This window comes from Ceratotherium simum, chromosome X, assembly GCF_057802395.1.
Source record: "Ceratotherium simum simum isolate JZ-2026a chromosome X, ASM5780239v1, whole genome shotgun sequence".
In the NCBI taxonomy this organism is placed as follows: Eukaryota; Metazoa; Chordata; class Mammalia; order Perissodactyla; family Rhinocerotidae; genus Ceratotherium; species Ceratotherium simum.
The window spans coordinates 21,884,688-21,902,153 of NC_141940.1; the positions used below are offsets into that span (position 1 = coordinate 21,884,688).

The 17,466-nt window shown below is 38.9% G+C and overlaps 1 protein-coding gene across 3 annotated transcripts in view; it reads right to left on the reverse strand.

The window, feature by feature from the left end:
- OCRL (OCRL inositol polyphosphate-5-phosphatase) overlaps positions 1-17,466 on the reverse strand; it is a 47,635-nt gene that overhangs the window by 22,774 nt on the left and 7,395 nt on the right. For all 3 annotated transcript variants that reach the window (XM_087426747.1, XM_014792804.2, XM_087426748.1), the window contains exons 4-13: positions 16,518-16,556; positions 8,628-8,738; positions 8,117-8,206; positions 7,296-7,416; positions 7,046-7,207; positions 5,740-5,841; positions 5,104-5,218; positions 3,853-3,969; positions 3,561-3,748; positions 1,442-1,553 (exon numbers count right to left, since the gene is read on the reverse strand). In XM_087426747.1, the coding sequence (XP_087282873.1) occupies positions 1,442-1,553; positions 3,561-3,748; positions 3,853-3,969; positions 5,104-5,218; positions 5,740-5,841; positions 7,046-7,207; positions 7,296-7,416; positions 8,117-8,206; positions 8,628-8,738; positions 16,518-16,556 (1,157 nt within the window). The remainder of the gene's footprint in view (positions 1-1,441; positions 1,554-3,560; positions 3,749-3,852; positions 3,970-5,103; positions 5,219-5,739; positions 5,842-7,045; positions 7,208-7,295; positions 7,417-8,116; positions 8,207-8,627; positions 8,739-16,517; positions 16,557-17,466) is intronic.

Consider the following 17,466-nt stretch of genomic DNA (forward strand, 5'->3'; position numbering starts at 1 on the left):
TCGGGTAAAATGGAAAAATGAAATCTGAATAATCATAAGTTCCCTGAAGTTGGACAGGAACCATTTAGCACAATTTTAATTTAAAAAAAACGCACACAAATGTTGAATGGCTAATTCCAAAAGCCAAATTCAGTCAATAGTTACAGATCGTTTTGAAAGTTATCCTCACTCTAATATTTTACCAGAATTACACAAGACTCAGAATTTATTCCAACTATACCCCCTTTGGAGGCAAGATAGAGGAAGAAATGCAAAGAAATTAGCCAGCCAATCTCAATGTGAAGGAAGGCACAGCCAAGAAAGGCTCACTGCAAAGACCATTCTACTGCAAAACACCTGAATTTTGACTATGTCTGAAGGTCAAAAAGGTTCCCGTAAAGATTTAAAGACACCCAAATCAGTTGAAACATTTTCTTCCCTCAATAAGAAGCATTCACTTTTGGTAGTCAGTATCCATAAACTGAAGTAAGAATTTAAGTCAGTCATTTGCCAGGTTCAGAGGCAAATTTATGGAAAACTAGGTTCCTGAACATCAAGTTTTATATAAATGTTACCGAATCAATGCTTTTCCCACAGGTTGTTTTTTTTGTGTGCGAGGAAGATCAGCCCTGAGCTAACATCCGTGCTAATCCTCCTCTTTTTGCTGAGGAAGACTGGCTCTGAGCTAACATCTATTGCCAATCCTCCCTTTTTTTTTTCCCCCAAAGCCCCAGTAGATAGCTGTACGTCATAGTTGCACATCCTTCTGGTTGCTGTATGTGGGACGCCGCGTCAGTGTGGCCGGACAAGCAGTGCATCGGTGCGCGCCCGGGATCCGAACCTGGGCCGCCAGTAGCGGAGCAGGCGCATTTAACCGCTAAGCCACGGGGCCGGCCCCTTCCCACAGGTTTTAACATCTATAAACCCGCTTGCCCCAACTTCTCAATCAGTTCCCATCAGATCCCAACTTGCGCTATTTATCCCAGATAAACTTCTCTTCTGTGCTTCCCAATCCCCTCACAGGGCCTCCCTCTTTTACCTCCAAGCTGTTGCTAAGCCTGCCAAGTAATCATAGAGCAGCTTTCCCTGTTTCATCTGCCAAACCACATCAACATAGCTGAAGGCTCACTTCCTCCAGGAAGTGTTCTCCAATTAACCCCACCCATTCTCCAACTCATTTATACAAATCTCTGAAATCTCTTCTTGATACAGACTTAATGAATAAATGTTATATTTACTTTTATCACTAACATTATCTCCCCTCCTCCCATCCAAGTACTTAATATAAGTGCTACAAACCTTGTGTGTATTCATTGCATCACTAGTCACACTGTTTTCGCAAGACAATGAGACCTTTCCATCTATTTCTAGAGTAAGACACACCTCCCATGCATCTATCTCATAAACCTAACAATTTTATCAGCCATCTAGGAAAGTATCTATAAAATGAAAATTTACTTACCTGGTCAAATTTCAAGAGTCTCTGAAGGTCATTCTTGTTAATAAGACTCTTCACTTCATTGGCATCAGGCATGCAAAGTCTATAGTTCAAATCTCCCAACCAGATGACAACACTGAGGATCAGGAAATATATGAACAAAAGTAGCAATTAGAAGGAAAAAAAAAAATCAGTGAAGAATGGAGAGAAGCAAAATGGATAGATGGTTGATAAGGATTCATTTATCACTATCTGACAAGGGGTAACTATCCTTTGGGGGCAAGTATTATCAACACTTGAGAGGGAATAGGGATTACAAAATAGGTGGGAGGAAAGGCACTCCACATAGGAAGAACACAGATGGGGAAACATAGTATATGTATGGGATTCAGAAGCCAAGGAGTTAACAGCCAGAGAGAAGCATGGAGTTTATTTGCTGGACTAGCTTCAAAATTTTGCCTGGCTGCTTGCCAGGTCTCTAGGGGAAGAGAATCTGAACGTTTTCTGCCTCTCTGAGCCCTGACGTTCTGCAGGCTCTCCACTAAGGTCTGCGTGGTCTGAATGACAGCTCTCCCAAGCAGGGCCCACCAGTAAACGTATGTCTACGGCTCTCGGCTATAGCCAATCTGTCTAGCCCTGCCCCAGATCTGCAGTCCAAGTCCCAGGCAGAAAGGAGACTGGCATGCCACGGGCTCCTCAGGCTCCCTATCACAGCAACAGGCCCCTAGGTGTGCTGAGAGCCCCACAGGGGAAACCTTGAAATCACCACACCAAAATGGATTCTCCTGTGAGCTATCTCAAGTCGCAAATGGGTCTCTTTGCCAATCTTAAATGCAACAGGAAATTTCTGGAATCCTAGGGAAATAAATTTAAGGAATTTCAGGGCAACTTTATGACCATTAATGTCAAGGCCTTGATTTTACTACCATGAAACAGAATTCCATATGATCTTAATTGTTGAGACAATATGGAAACAGGCCAATATCACTACCCTTCCCTACTCTTTCCTCAGTTACCCTACTCTGTACTGATTCTACTACCCCTAAATTATCTTTTGTTTTCCTACTAATTCCCATTTCAAACCACTTATTCCAAATCACATCACCCTCTCAGAATTTTAATTACCAGTATTAATTTCTTTATAACTAATCATTTTCTACCACCCAATCCATCCCTCAATTGATTTCTGCTTCATATCCTTATGTCCCATTCTTTACTAACCTTTCTCTTTATATTATCCTGCTGATCCATTAGTGTCTTTAAATCTCCACCACCCCTATTCTTAATAATTCATAGACATTAAAATAAGGTGACTATACATAAATATACTGGCTTAGAAAGAGATCCACAATAAATAGAATAATATAGTCCTATATAACGAGTATGTGTGTGCTTGTATGTGCATGGAGAAAAGTCTAGAACGACACTATTCAAAAGAAATGTAATGCATATCACAGATGTAATTTTAAATTTTCTAGTAGCTGCCTTTAAAAAGTAAAAGAAACAAGTTAAAATAACAATAAATTTCATTTAACTCATCATATCCAAATTATTATCATTTCAACATGTAATCAATATTAAAAAATTGAGATATTTTACAATTTTTCCCCACTAAGTAGTCTCTGAAATCCAGGTGTATAGTTTATGCTTACAGCACATCTCAATTTGGACTAGCTACTTTCAAGTGTCCAATAGCCACCTATGGCTACTGGCTGTCACAGTGGACAGCACAACTCTAGAAGAATACACACCAAATTGTTAACGATGGTTTCCTTTGGAGATGGGGCTGGCTGGGGAGAGTAGAGGATAAGAAATGAGAGATTTTTACTTTTAATTTTATCTTTTATTACAATTACAATGAACATTTCTATTTTATAGTAAAAAACAATAAAAACTGACTCCAAATGACAGACCCCAGCTAGTGTTACTCTTAGATGCCCACTAATAGAGCTAACCTTTCCAATGATGGCAAACCTGATTTCTCTGCCTCAGTGAATCTGCTATTCCTCAAAAACTCGCTCTTCTTCGTGACCCCAACCCCTAAATGATAATCCCTCACTCTTCACAGCTCTACAGTCTCTCATCACGTTTAATCTCTTCTCAGCCCCCCTACTCAAAGGCTAAAGGAGACTTAACCACTCACTCATGTTTCATGATGTTCAGCTGTGGGAGGGTCTGATTTGGGACCACGAAACTCATTCGTGCACAGATGTCCTTATAATCTTGATTCCTTCTCTCAAAGTCCTCCACATGGGCAGCCAGGTGGGAATTGACAATGCAAAAGGTAGTGTTGTGAAATACAAATCTCACAGCTACCCCACCTTTGTTTCCCTGTTAGCAAGAGTAATTATTCACAGTTAGTACGAAGACACAACTAGCAATTGAACTTCACGCCGACATAAATAATAATCAGGCTCATTTCCAAAGTAACTCACCATTTTCCCCATGATTCCAGTTCCAACTGTTTCTGTAGCAACATCACGGATATATCGACACTGATCCTTTCTGGCAAATATCAGGAGCATCATCCCAACAAGGCGGACTAGTTGAACCTATGAGTTCCAGGGAGTTAGAAAAGGTTCATGTTACTACTCTTTGTCACATATCTAACGTCCCACAACTGATTTTCCACCAATAAGACATAACAATGTCCAAATCTGAATCCAAATCCTCTAATTTCCCAGTGGACTCCATAAAGAGGAAACAAAATTTCTCTGGGGAAGCTTTAATCTGGCTCTGACCAGTAAGACTTAAAAGTCTTTAGGGACAACAAGCACACTCAGCTCTAGATCCATTATGTTAATCACTTTTTAGCCTACCAGGAGTAGGCAGCATTAAAAACTCAATTAATAAATATAAAGCCTCTATCCCAGCTTGTTCCTTTTGACTCTCCTTCCTAGTTTCTTATTTCCAATTTCCTAAGAAATTAAAATTTATAAAATAGCAATCCTTTTTACTTTTATTATTTTAAGGTCTGTGAACTAGAGCTAGAAACATTTCTGAAAAACACATTAGTCAGGGACCTATATGAGAGGAATAACATCTTCAGGAGTTTTATTACTTATATCAACTGCTAGAAAATGTGGACAAAAACTACTCAGACAGATGACTCCTTTTAAAGGGCTTAGTATGGTAGCCCTGTAATTAAAATAACTCTTCTGGTAGCCTCTACTATGTGCCTTCTAAAGACCAACAAATTGGCCCACCTTGCTAAAGTCAACTTTCCTCGTGACTTACAACCAAGTTTAGAACTCATTTCAATTCCACAACACTTCTGTTCTTGCTCTGATTCCAAAGCATACCCTATGCATCCACATGCTGCAAATTGCTTTTCTGTTTGAACATCCAGTTCTGACCATTTCAGTGAACAATTTTAATCTTAAACTCTTACTGCACAAATCAGTTACTTTATATGTAATTATTTTGAGTTAATTATTGTTATGAGAACAAGAAAATTCTTTTTTTCTCTTAAAAGCTACCTGAGCAAAGAAAATATAGGATTGGAAAGCTTAGGGAAATTTTTTTCTAGGAAACAGGTATATAGGATTAGTTTGCCCTATTCCAGTATTACACATGGGGAAGAATTCAATTAAACTGTTCTTTTGGAACAAGTTACAGATAACAGAAAAACTCCTAGCGAGTTCTATTTAGTTTTATACTAAAAAAGATAAATAATTGCAGCTTACTTTCTTATACTTGGCTTTGACATGCAAAGCCCTCTCCACAGCCATGGACCACTCTTGTTCCTTCACAGATTCAAAGTAGAAAAAGGCTTCTGTGCTCAAGTCCAGCTCTTGGAATCTGAGAAAACAAGAGGATGTGAGATCTGTACATATCCCATAATTATCTCTGACTACCTCTTGTCCCATTTTCTGAGACATTAGTTGAAAAAAGGAATGGGAGAGAGAGAAATTTTATAGAACTGCTCTGTTGACCCAGGTGATCAGTAAAGACAAGTAGCTTTCTTTTTGCAAGACTCTCCACAAACATATGCACAGGCTATGTAAAACATAAAAAACCTCCACAAGGGATAACAGTAGAGTTTTGCTTAGATATAGAAATAGTCACTGTTAGAACTGACCTCAAGTCTCAGTTTCTAGGAAGAATATAGTTTTCTATGGGTTTCGAGAGGACTAGATGCTTCCTTACACCATTTTAGATAGCGTTCCTTTCTGATCGCACAAGTTTGACCTATAAGTTAACTCTCATATATAGTCTACAGTAGGTTTTACCAAATAGTTTAAAGAAAAAAGGAGGGCAAAGTGTCATGTAAACTAACACCAAATACAGAGCCAAAAGGAAATTGCAGACGTGTTCTTTACCCAATACAGTAGACATCAGGAGGGTTCGGATCACAGTTCAGCCAAGGTTCTAACCCACTATCTGGAGACTGGCCGTTCACGTTCCAAGTTCCAACAAAAAATCTAATACATAATACCAAAAAATAATTTGAAAACAAAGGTCAAGTATGAACCAACAGAAGTTCTCTCATCACTTCTATACAAGGGTATGTTCAAAATAAGCCAACATAATTTCTCAAAATGTTTTGCCACACACATAAGAAAAAGCTTTCACGTAGAACACAAAGGCAGTGGGCTTATTCTCTCTAAATTTTACACTAGGTGAACCTACACAAAAGAACCAAGTCTCTATTTAAAAAACACCACATTTCCTTTCAGTCAGACTCCATCTAAACTCAGACTTGAAGGGAGAGCTTGTGGATGGGAAAGAGGTAAGTGCATCTAATACGGATAACTGCTCCACAGGGAGCGGTAGTTGAATCCAAAAACTCACTTCCCAAAGGATTACAAGGACATCTGTGTAGGAAATTCTGTTGAGGCAGATATAGTACCAAGGGGGAAAGCAGAAGGGAAAACTCATGACTGTCTTAACTGTTTACATACAAATATAAGCATCACGGAGAATATGAGGAACTGGAGGTTTTAGCATTGGAATATAGTTATGATTGAATTAGAATAAATGAGGCATAATGGGATAGCAGATGGGAGTGGAATCTTGGACTATAAGGGTACATGCTGTTCACAAATAAAGAAAAGCGTTGCTGCTTTGCACATTGGGATACACGCCATGCCACAGCACCCACCACACAGTCTGGGTCCAGAAAAGAAGAGATCAACAAGTAAAGGTGAAATGAAAAATATAATATAGAGGAAAGAATCCAAGACAGATCTCCCAATCAAGAGGACTGAGTGAAACTTTCTTTAGTTAACCTACCAAAGTAAGTTAACATCTAGAAAAGTAATGGTGGCCTTTAATTTTCCAATACTGGCAGGAAAAACTTCAGCAGGCCATATAGATAGACACACTTGTTTATGCAATGTGCCGGGGATATTTCTCTAGTACATGTAAGCTTGACCTGGTTCTCTAAGAGTGGACAGAAACATTAGTAGACGTGGTATCATCAGTAGTTAGAAAATCCAAGGGAAATTACAACATTTGCATTGTTTTGGATATGTATGTTATAGACCAGCATAGAGACAAGGGCTTGAATCAGTTGACCGTTCCTTTTTATTATGCTTTGATTTTTAATTAAGCTAATTAAACAAACACCTTACATATCAAAAGGCCATTTTCTGCTATACCTCAGTAGGTAGAAGAGAGACTAACCTGAAAGTCTGAATGTTGACATACTCTTTCTCTCGCTTTGCCAGGATATGTTTGATGAGACCCTCGCGCTGTCCAGATTGGGTATTTGGTACAAAGAGCTTCCGCATGGTGTTGGTCACTTTGGGCTGTTCCTTGTTAGAAGCTTCTTTGTCACGTGGAAGCCTAGCAAATAAATGAGAAATTCAAAAGTGAAATTGCCTAAAATAGGAAAGTCTCCTACATGGGAAATATGTTTTGACATACGACTTACATTCTATTCACTGAAGGGGGCGGGGGTGGGGGTTCCCGATGAATCCCCATAGGCTGATTTTGTGAATTTATTTTCTTGTCCAAATTCATAGATGAAAAATTATCCTCAAATCCAAGAAGCCCTGAAGGACACAGAACCAAGAGTCAGAGGGAGAAAAAGGTAACATCCAACTTATCCAGGATATATAGGGCTTCACTTCAATCAGCAGTTTTGATTTGATTACTATTTGCTCAGTGGCATCATCAAACAGAAAGTTTGATCATAAGGGTAGTGATAACTCAGATTGGGGAAAGAAGCACATATGTCCCTGAAAGACTGACATATTAACTAGAACAATTTTAATTTACGTTAATTTGGAACCTGAATAATAAGAGCTAACATTTACTGAAGACTTAGCACAATGCCTGGTTGATAGTAAGGGATTATATCATTATCTCAGTTAATTGTCACAAAGACTCGTGAAATCAGTACTAATAAAAATGTTCCCATGTTATAGAAAAAGAAACAAAAGCTCAGAGCTGTTGAGTAACTTGACCAAGGTCATATAACTAGTAAGTAGTAAAACTGGGATTCAAACCCAGGCAGTCTGGCCCTGGAGCCTGCACTTTTTACCACTCTGCTAAGCTGGCTCCTGAAGAGCTGACATGCCACAGAAAGGATCAGGAATGAACATCAGTCAGTTGGCATGGACTTGATAAAGCCACTCCATAGAAGAAGGTGTCTGACATTCACATTAATCCACATTATCTTATCCATCCAGATAAAATCTATTGACTAGGCAGTGATCATAGCAACCAGGGAAAAAAGAATCTTTTCAGTACCTGAAAATACAGAAGGTTTGTCCTTAGTGTCTAATTTCTGGTACCAGCTGGATGAGTCCTTTTGCTCTGGAACAAGAAGTTGTGACTGAGCTGGAGAGATAAGGGTCATGGTCAGAAACTGGGGAGCCCTCCATTGAGTGGAATTTACCATAACCAAAAGCCATTCACTCAGCACTCAAACGCAGGGGCCAGCAGCATTCTTGAATGTAAAGGAAGAGACTAAGAAAATGAAGGCAGCTCTGGGATCATTTAGGGGCAGGAGGAGGATTACAGTTTACAGTAAGCTGTCCATACCATGACACTGAAGATTCTGGAAACTGGCTCAGTGTCCTTAAAGCTGAAGAGACTTGTTCCCTAACCTATCCCTAGGTTCATTTCTGAAGGAAAAAAAAATCAGCTATCAAGGCTCAACGGGTAAGGTACTTTGCTAATGGCTGCTTGCCTCTGTATGAGCATGTCAGAATTGCACTCTCATTCAAATAATAGAAAGAAAACTGGAGTCTTGAGTTACCTTCCTGAGCAGCAAGGACCTCTGAGAGGAACTTCAAACAGTGTTCCTCATCAGGGATTTCAAAGTGGCGCTCTCTGGTCCACTCCCCCTGAACTCGAATTTTGCAGCCACCTAAAAAGAATTGAAATCCATACACATATAGCTGTGGAATACAATGTTTTCTTGGGATCATATTCTCACCTGATCAGTTTAACAGGAGAAGGTCCAGATTACAAATATTCCAGACCTCTAACGTAGGAAGCATGTCTACAAGATCAAGGGATTCGGTGTGGTAGTGGAAGGGGCGATGCAGACAGGGCAATCTAAGGGGCTGATGAACTGTGTGAAGGAGCATCCCAATACAGTGATATGATACATACTAAAGAAGTCAGAGTTTCCTATGTTCTGATATATCTCTCAGATATCAATGCATGGTACTCCAAATTCTAGCAAAAGATCAATCCCCCAACCACCCTCCTCCTATCTCCTAGCTGGAAATTCCTACCATTTCAAATCCAGATCATATAGTAAGAGTATCTGAAGCATGAAAGGAATAAAGGAAATAGGATGGCTTGTTCCTAGGTTCACATTGTACCTATGCAATTGAATTTACAAACTAATTAGAAAAGAAAAGAATAGTGGGATTGGTTTGAATTATTCTGAAAAGAAGCTTCTATACCTCATCACCTCAAGTGAAAAATGTATGTCTTGAATAAACTTACAAAAGCAATATAATAACCTATGTTCAGGAGTGGTCTGGTTCAAGTACAGCCAATTGGAAAACAGTATAATTAGAAGCAAAGTTATCTAAGACTTTAGTTTCTTTCATATATAACATAGTCTTCCTTTTTCTGATGCCTTATAGTTATCATCTGTATCAACTGTCTGGATATGGTGATCTAGGAAACCTACGTACTTGTTTATATTCTTATTTTAACTGATTTATTACATATATTGCTTTCTCACGCCCCTGGAAACCATAAGCTCCCTGAGAGCAAGAGGCAGGCTGCATATACAGGTTATCCAACACAACACTCTCGATGGTTTCCCAGGGTTGTCTGGGACTGAGGGGCCTGTCAGGATTCAGGACTTTCAAAGCTAAGACTAGGCAAGTCCCAAGCAAAGTGGGATGGTTGGTCACTTTACTGGTGACAATGATGTCAGACTTCCCAGACAGAAGGCATTTAATAAATGACTGGTGAACCAGACTCTTTCACACTTGTAAATAACAGAGGTGAGAAAATGAAATGAGAATCCTAGTTTCCTCTTCTTCCACTTCTGAAACTTTAACGCTCTTTTTTCCTTTGCATTTCCTTAAGTTTCTATCTTCATAGATTCAGTGATCAGAAGAAAGACAAAAATCGAGAAAAAATGAAAAAGAAGGCACCCAAGTGGACTGGAGATAAGAAAATTAATGAGGGTGCCACTGTAAGGAGGAGGAAAAAAAGAGGGGTATGAATAAAGACTGACAAGAGCAGCCTTGAAGATACAGGGAAAAACTCCTTCAGGGCACAAGCAGTCCTCCCTTTCTCAGATAATTTATATTAAAAGCAGAAAAAAAATAAAAAAGGGCAGTTTCTATCTGATAGAAACTTAGAACAAGAACACATATTCTCTCTTTCCCACAATCCTTGAAAGATACATTTTAGCAAATATAAAACAGAGACTGACCCATTTAACTAGAGCAGAAGATTCCAGAAACTGCTTACAAAATAACACTAGATGTTCTCTCACCATGTTGCATGGGAAAGAGGACAAATTATTCTATGACCCAACCTTCTACTGTTCTCCCTTCCAAAACCCTCTGGCCTCTTTGTGATCAGTAAACACTCCTATATCCTCATCTTTTCCTGTAAACATTCCCTGCATCTCTCAGTAATTCTCAACTATGGGTGCATTAGAATCACCAAAGGCATTTTTAAAAACACTGACACTTGGGCCCCACCCCAGGCCAATAAAACAGAATCTCTGGAAGTGAAGCCCAGGCACTGGTAGTTTTTAAAATACTCCCCAAGTGATTCTAATGTGCATCTAGATTGAAAATCAGTCACCTGCAAACTGACTGATCCCTGAGAGTAGCACTCCCCCTGCAGCCCTCTGAAGTGGAGGCTGTTTATAATCTCTCATGCCCTATTAATTTAAGATTGGTCTTATTTGTCCTAATGCCATCTCCAGACCATTCCCTCTACTCCTCCCTCAGGAAAAATCCTGTCTCCTTTGTGGGTCACCCATTGGGCTATACCAACTTCTTCCCTTCCCTTCTCCATGAGATCATCTACCATCCTCTCAGAAACTTCTGAATCCCGGATTCAATACCTGACTCATAAGACTTCCTCTCCACTCAAACCTTCCTCTCCACTCAAACCTACCTTAATTTTGGGTCCCTTCAAAATTAGCACAGGAAACCCAGGCAACACCTTCAACTTCCTCATCCAATGACCTTGCCCCTCCATCTCAGCCACCTACTCCCTCAGTCCCTATTGGGACTTCCTCAGTTACACCCAAACATTTCATCACAGAAACAATATCACCTCATAAATCCCCCATTCAAATCTCCCACTCAGACCTATTACTCCTTCCAGCTTACTTACTCATATTGGAACCTCCGGCCCCTTGATTCCTCCATTTTCTCAATATCCATTCACTCCCTCCTGCTTTCACTTCCCTTTTTATCAAACAGATGCCATCAATACACTCTGTTGAAAAAGCCCAGAACTGCCTTAACCACTCTATTCTTCCACAGCACCTACCTTGCTAACTTCCAACCCTCAAAAATCTAACTAACTGCCTTCTCTGTACTTATATCTGAGCAACCAGAGGGAGTAAAAAAACACACATACACACCCATCATTATAAACTGATTGCTAACCTCAACCTCAACTGGGCCCTCTATGATAGGAAGCAATCTAAGTTTCTATAGTCAGCTAGTCTCCTACTACTATCTGCAACAACTATTTCACATCTTCTCATTTATCCTCAAACTTTGAATCCCCCTCTTCTCAAACCCTCTCATTCCAAGCACATTGCTTCACCTCATACTTCAGAGGAAATGGAAGCCATCACATGGAAACCTACCTGTATTTATACTCATCCTTTCCCTTCTGACACAAGAAAGACAAGTACTCCTATTACAGGCCACCTTCTCTTTGAATTACAACTCCTCTCATTCTCTTAGGAATCTCACACTCACAATCATTCCCTAGATACCTCCTCCCAATATCTTTAACCTCTCCCTTGCATAGGCTCCTTCCCATCAGTATTACATTTAATCATGTTTTAAATCATCCCCACAAAAAACCTCCAGGACCCCCTATTTCCCTCCGACTCCAGTCCATCTCTATATTCCCCTCTGCAGTCAAGTTTCTTTAAAAAACACACAGTTGCTACTTGCTCATCTCCCATTTCTCTCTTTAATCCACTCCAATATGACTCCGGTTTTCACCACTCCTCTGATATTGCTTTGTTAAGGTCACCAATAACCTCCATATTGCTAAATCCAATGGATACTCTTCAGTCATCTTATTAGACCTATCAGCAGAAATCAACAGTTGGCCACTCCCTGAAATAATCTCTTCCAAAGGATTCTATGACACCATACTCATCTAGCTTGTCTCTCTCTCTTTGGTCACTAACTTTTAGTGCCCTTCAAGGTTATCTCCTCTATCTAATCTTTAAAGACTAGAGTTCCTTAGAGTTCAACCCTAAACCTTTTTCTAACTCTATATCAGCATTGTCCAACAGGACTTTCTGTGATGATGGGCGTGTTCTATAACTGTGCTGTCCAATATGGTAACCAATGACCACGTGTGTAATGAGCACTTGAAATGTGACTAGTACAACTGAGGAACTGAATTTCTAATTAATTTAAAGAGGCACACGTAACTAGTGGCTATTGTATCTGACAGCAGAGCTCTATATGCAATCACATCATCTCTCATGGTTTCAAACAACATCCATGTGCTAGTGACCCAGACCTTTCTTCTGAGCTTTAGATGCATACATTCAACTGCCAATTTATCATCTACACTCAAATGTCTCAAAGAAATCTCAAACTAAACATAGCTAAAATTGAATTCATAATCCCCCAAAGGAAACTCACTCCTCCTGCAATGTTCTTATTTCTGCAAATAGTACCATCATCCACAGTCATGTCAGAAACCTGGGATTCATCCTTGACATTTCTCTTCCTCTCACCCTCTACACCCAAACCAAGCTCTGTTGATTTAACCTCCAAAAACATTTATCAAATCTGTCCACGTCTCTCCATTTCTACTGCCACCATACTCTCCAGCTTAAACTACTGAAATAGCCTCTTAACTGGCTTCCACGCAAATGATGACACCCCAGCATAAAATCTTTCATATTCTTCCCATTTTTTAAACCTAAAAATCCAGATTCCTTAGCATAGCTTACAAGATCCTACTAGATCTGGCCCTAGCCCATTCTAGCTTGGTGCCTAAGCCTTGTTCCAGGCACCCTGGCCTCCTTTCATTTCAAAGAAAATGCCAAGCTACTTCCCAAGTTGGGGCCTTTACATGTGTGGTTCCCTTTACCTGGAACACTCATCTCTCCCCCATTTTCACCTGTCTCTTCCTTAACCCCTCTTGTCTCAATTTAAACGTCACTTCTTCAAAGAGGCCTTCCCTCACCACCCTGCCTAATTTAGTCAGTTCTCTTAAAAAAAAAAAAAAAACCTTTGTATCTCCCCTTGATAGCATTTATCAAAACTGCAAGCATGTAAGTATCTATACCTTATCAGTTTAAAGTCCGTTTCCCGAACTAAGTTTCAAGAAGTACCATGACTACGCTGCTTTCTGCTATATCCCTAGAGCCTAGCACAGAGCCTGGCACATAAAAGGTATTCATATTTTTATAGAATGAATTGATGGATCACAGGCATCTATGTGACACTAGTAGGAAACAGCACAGAAGCAAGCACCAAAGCAGGAGCAGCAACTCTATCTAGGTTGTTCTCTACTGATTCTGCAGCACTTAGAACAGTGCCTGGCAAATAGAAGGCACTCGACAAATATGTGCTGAATAATGAATAAATCAGCAAGGGTTTAATATTAGGAAATTAGTATAACATAGTCCATCAATAGGTCAAATAACGAAGAACAATATAACCATCTCTATAAATACTGAAAAAACATTTGATAAAATTCAACATACATTCACGATTTTAAAAACCACACAAACTTGAAATAAATGCAGTTTCTTAATATGGTTTTTTAAAAACCGTGTCAAATCAATAGGAAATAATGTCCTCAACAGTGAAGCACCACTTGAGGCATTCTCACTAAAATCAGAAGCTAACCAAGGATCATCATCATTATTTAACATTGGTCTCAAAATTCTTGTTGCGGTAATAAGACATGAAGCAAAACTAATAGTTACAGCTACTAGAAAGGAGACAAAATTATTATTTGCAGATGACTAGGTTGTCTATCAAAACCAAAAAACACAAAATAAATAGCCAAAAAAATTAAAAATAAATTTCTGTGAAGTGGCTGGATAAAAGATAAATATCTAAAACTCAATAGTTGCTCTGTATACTAGTAATAAGCAATTAGAAGAGAAAAAAATGTTCCACTGACAATAGCAGCAAACAAATAAAATCCACCATAAAATACTTAACTTACAAATAAATGATACATATGAAGAAACTACAAAATGTTACTGAGAGATATCAAGAGAACCTGAATAAGTAGAGAGATATACCATGTTCCTTGACAGTGACTTAATTTTATAAAGGAGTTAATTTAATAAAATTTAGCACATATCTATGGTGAAATACTAGTCAATAAAAATCATGTTTTTAAATAATTTTAAATGACATGGAAAAAGGTCACAATACAATGTGAAATGAAAATGCAGGATAAAAACTACATACAAGGGGGGCTGGCCCAGTGGCGCAGCGGTTAAATGTGTGCGCTCTGCTTCGGCAGCCCGGGGTTCGCAGGTTTGGATCCTAGGTGTGCACTGATGCACCACTTGTCAAGCCATGCTGTGGTGGCGTCCCGTATAAAGTAGAGGAAGATGGGCACAGATGTTAGCCCAGGGCCAATCTTCCTCGGCAAAAAAGAGAAGGATTGGCATTGGATGTTAGCTCAGGGCTAATCTTCCTCACACACACACACACAAAAACAAAAACGACATACAAGGATTCCAATTATGTAAAAACACAAATAAAAGACTGGAAGGAGATACATAAAAATGTTAACTGCAGTGGTGATCTATAGACTGCAGGAGCACAATTTTAATTTGATACTTGAAACTTCTGAATTTTCCAAATTGTATATAATGAAGATATATTACCTCTATAATCAGAAAAGAAGTATTTAAAAACGTTTAATACCAACATCCAGACAATGGGAAAAGACATATTTACACTAAAATCAGGCCTGCCTAACAAACCCAGGAACTTCTCCTGCAACATACTGTGCACTCTAAAGGTTTATGTATGAAGCCCCAGGATCAAGATAAAATCTAGTTTCAGTGCAAATATTATTAAATGGGCAGAAATAACAAAGGATTTTATTCAAGTGGTTACTGAACTATTCCCCCTCTATGATCTAGTAACTTGAACTCTGGACAGAGCAACACATGGCTAATTTCTATGTAGGAGAGGCCAAGAAAACTAATGCCATAAATTAGGTGTTTATAAAAGAGAAGGCATAGCTCAGCTTAACCTTTCAGCTTTGGATCAAATACCTATTTCCACACCAAGAACAGAACACTTGGGTATCTTATTTCAGCAGCAATGTCAGTCACTGCTGAACTGCCTTTGCTCAAAGTTTGCTTTTTCAGTGTTGTTTTTGCCTTCTTTCTAAGCACAATAAGACATAGATATTAAGTTATTTGCTCTCTTGGATAACTGCAGTAGAAGTCAGCAGCTGGGTTTACTTAGCTTTTCAGGATCAGCCCTTAAGACTTCCAAAATCCATGACCAAAGAAGAGAATAAAACCCAAACCAGAAGAAGCCCACCTAAACTGTTCAATACAAATTAACGGTGCTAAGAACAGGGATTGTGTCTAAACAAAATTGTGCATAACTCATAGCCCCAAGCTTAAGGGCCAAGCCCCACTTATCCAAGGACTCAACCAAGAGATAAAGTAACCATTTTGATTAGATTCATGTGGTCACATACTCTTTTTCCACAGCAACTACAGAATAGTCACAGTAGCATTCAAGTGCCCGTTTTCTCCTCCCCATAACAAGTACAATTAGATGATAAACAAAGAACAGCTTGCACAGGAAGTCCATGATCATTTGCTTCAAACAGATAAAAATGAAAGAACAGAAACGGTAAGAAAGAAGACCATGTTCCCTCCAATAAAGGGATGCCTTGAGGGGATGAGGCTTAAATAAAAGACCAAATTTTTTTAAGAAAGAAAGGTATGCCTGGTACAAGCAAGGTACCCCTGGTACAAGAGGGACTCTGTAGCCTCCACAAAAATATAACAAATAAAGGAAAACATTATGATTTAACATGCAAAAATAAAAAGCAGGTGGGGAAAAAAAGCTTAAAACATAACAGCAGTTAAAAAAAAAACACTCATAAACCTCATGTGCTTTAAATATTTTCTGGCCCTTCCTACAATTACCAATTCCACAACAATGAATTAACTGACAGCAACAATATTGGTAGCTCAAAGAAGCTCAGCATTAGAAAAGCAGATATTTTCAACTTTTTAAAGATTCTTGCCAGCCACCTGGTTTTTCTTATGCTTAGCCTAAATGTTTTTGGGAAGCAAAGCTAATTTGTATGGCTGCCTTAAGAAAATGGAGAATACAGGATAAGATGGTAAGATAAAAGATATGTCAAAAAAGGTGTCTTAAACATACTTGTGGGTATTCAAGTAAATATTTGTTGAATGAAAATCAACTCCATTCAGAAAGATACTCACTGTTTGAAGCTATATCAATCAAAAGAGTTTCTTCCGCTTCTGAAGGAAAAGAAGAAAGAACAGGATCAAGAAAGAGAAAACTATTCATTACAACCAAAAGAAGTACACGCCTAACTAAATCACTGCTTCTCTCAATCACCACTCCTAGGTCTTAGAACACACTTAAAAAATCTTTTGCTTTTTTGTTTAGCATTTTTAACAAAGGATTTTAATAACACTAGGTTCTAAAGATTATGAGCAATTCAACTAAAAGAAAAATGATCTGAACAAGTAACTGAATGGAACACCTCAAAGCAAATCAAGGAATGACAAATTAATAGTATGGAATATAACAACATGGTAATTCAAGTTTTGAAGGTGAGTTTAATTCCCCTCAACTATAACATACTGATTTAATATAATCTAATCATGTGATTTAGATAATTCTTATAAAAAGCCAAGGAAGTGACCCCAAAGACCCAGAGGTGAATTCCTTTCTCAACACAGATCTAGTCTCTGAAAATTTCCCAGTAATCTTATTATCTCGGCTCCTGCCCCTTATAGGAGCAGAGAATACCTCAAGTTCTTTACCTTCGGGTTACAACTAATACCTGTGGGTCCAAGGCCTACCACACCCAATAAGGAAGTATAAAACATATAAAATGGAGCAAAGCACAGTCTTTGAGTTCAGAGTTCTCTTTCCCTCAATAGCTCTCCTGGACTTCCTTTCTTACCTCTAGTGTCTAGACTCAACCTATTTCTTCCTCTCTGACTTCCCTGGATTTGGCCAACAGCACCTGCCAGACTCTCCTGGCTAGTTGAACTCTGGGTACTGACTCCTTGGGATTAGCCTGGATCTACCTTGGCCAGAAGTATTCTCAGCCTTTTCTAGCTCCCTTACAAGCCTGGATTGTATATTTGGCTCCATTATTCAGGAACAACAGAAGCAACTGGTAAGGAACTACATTGT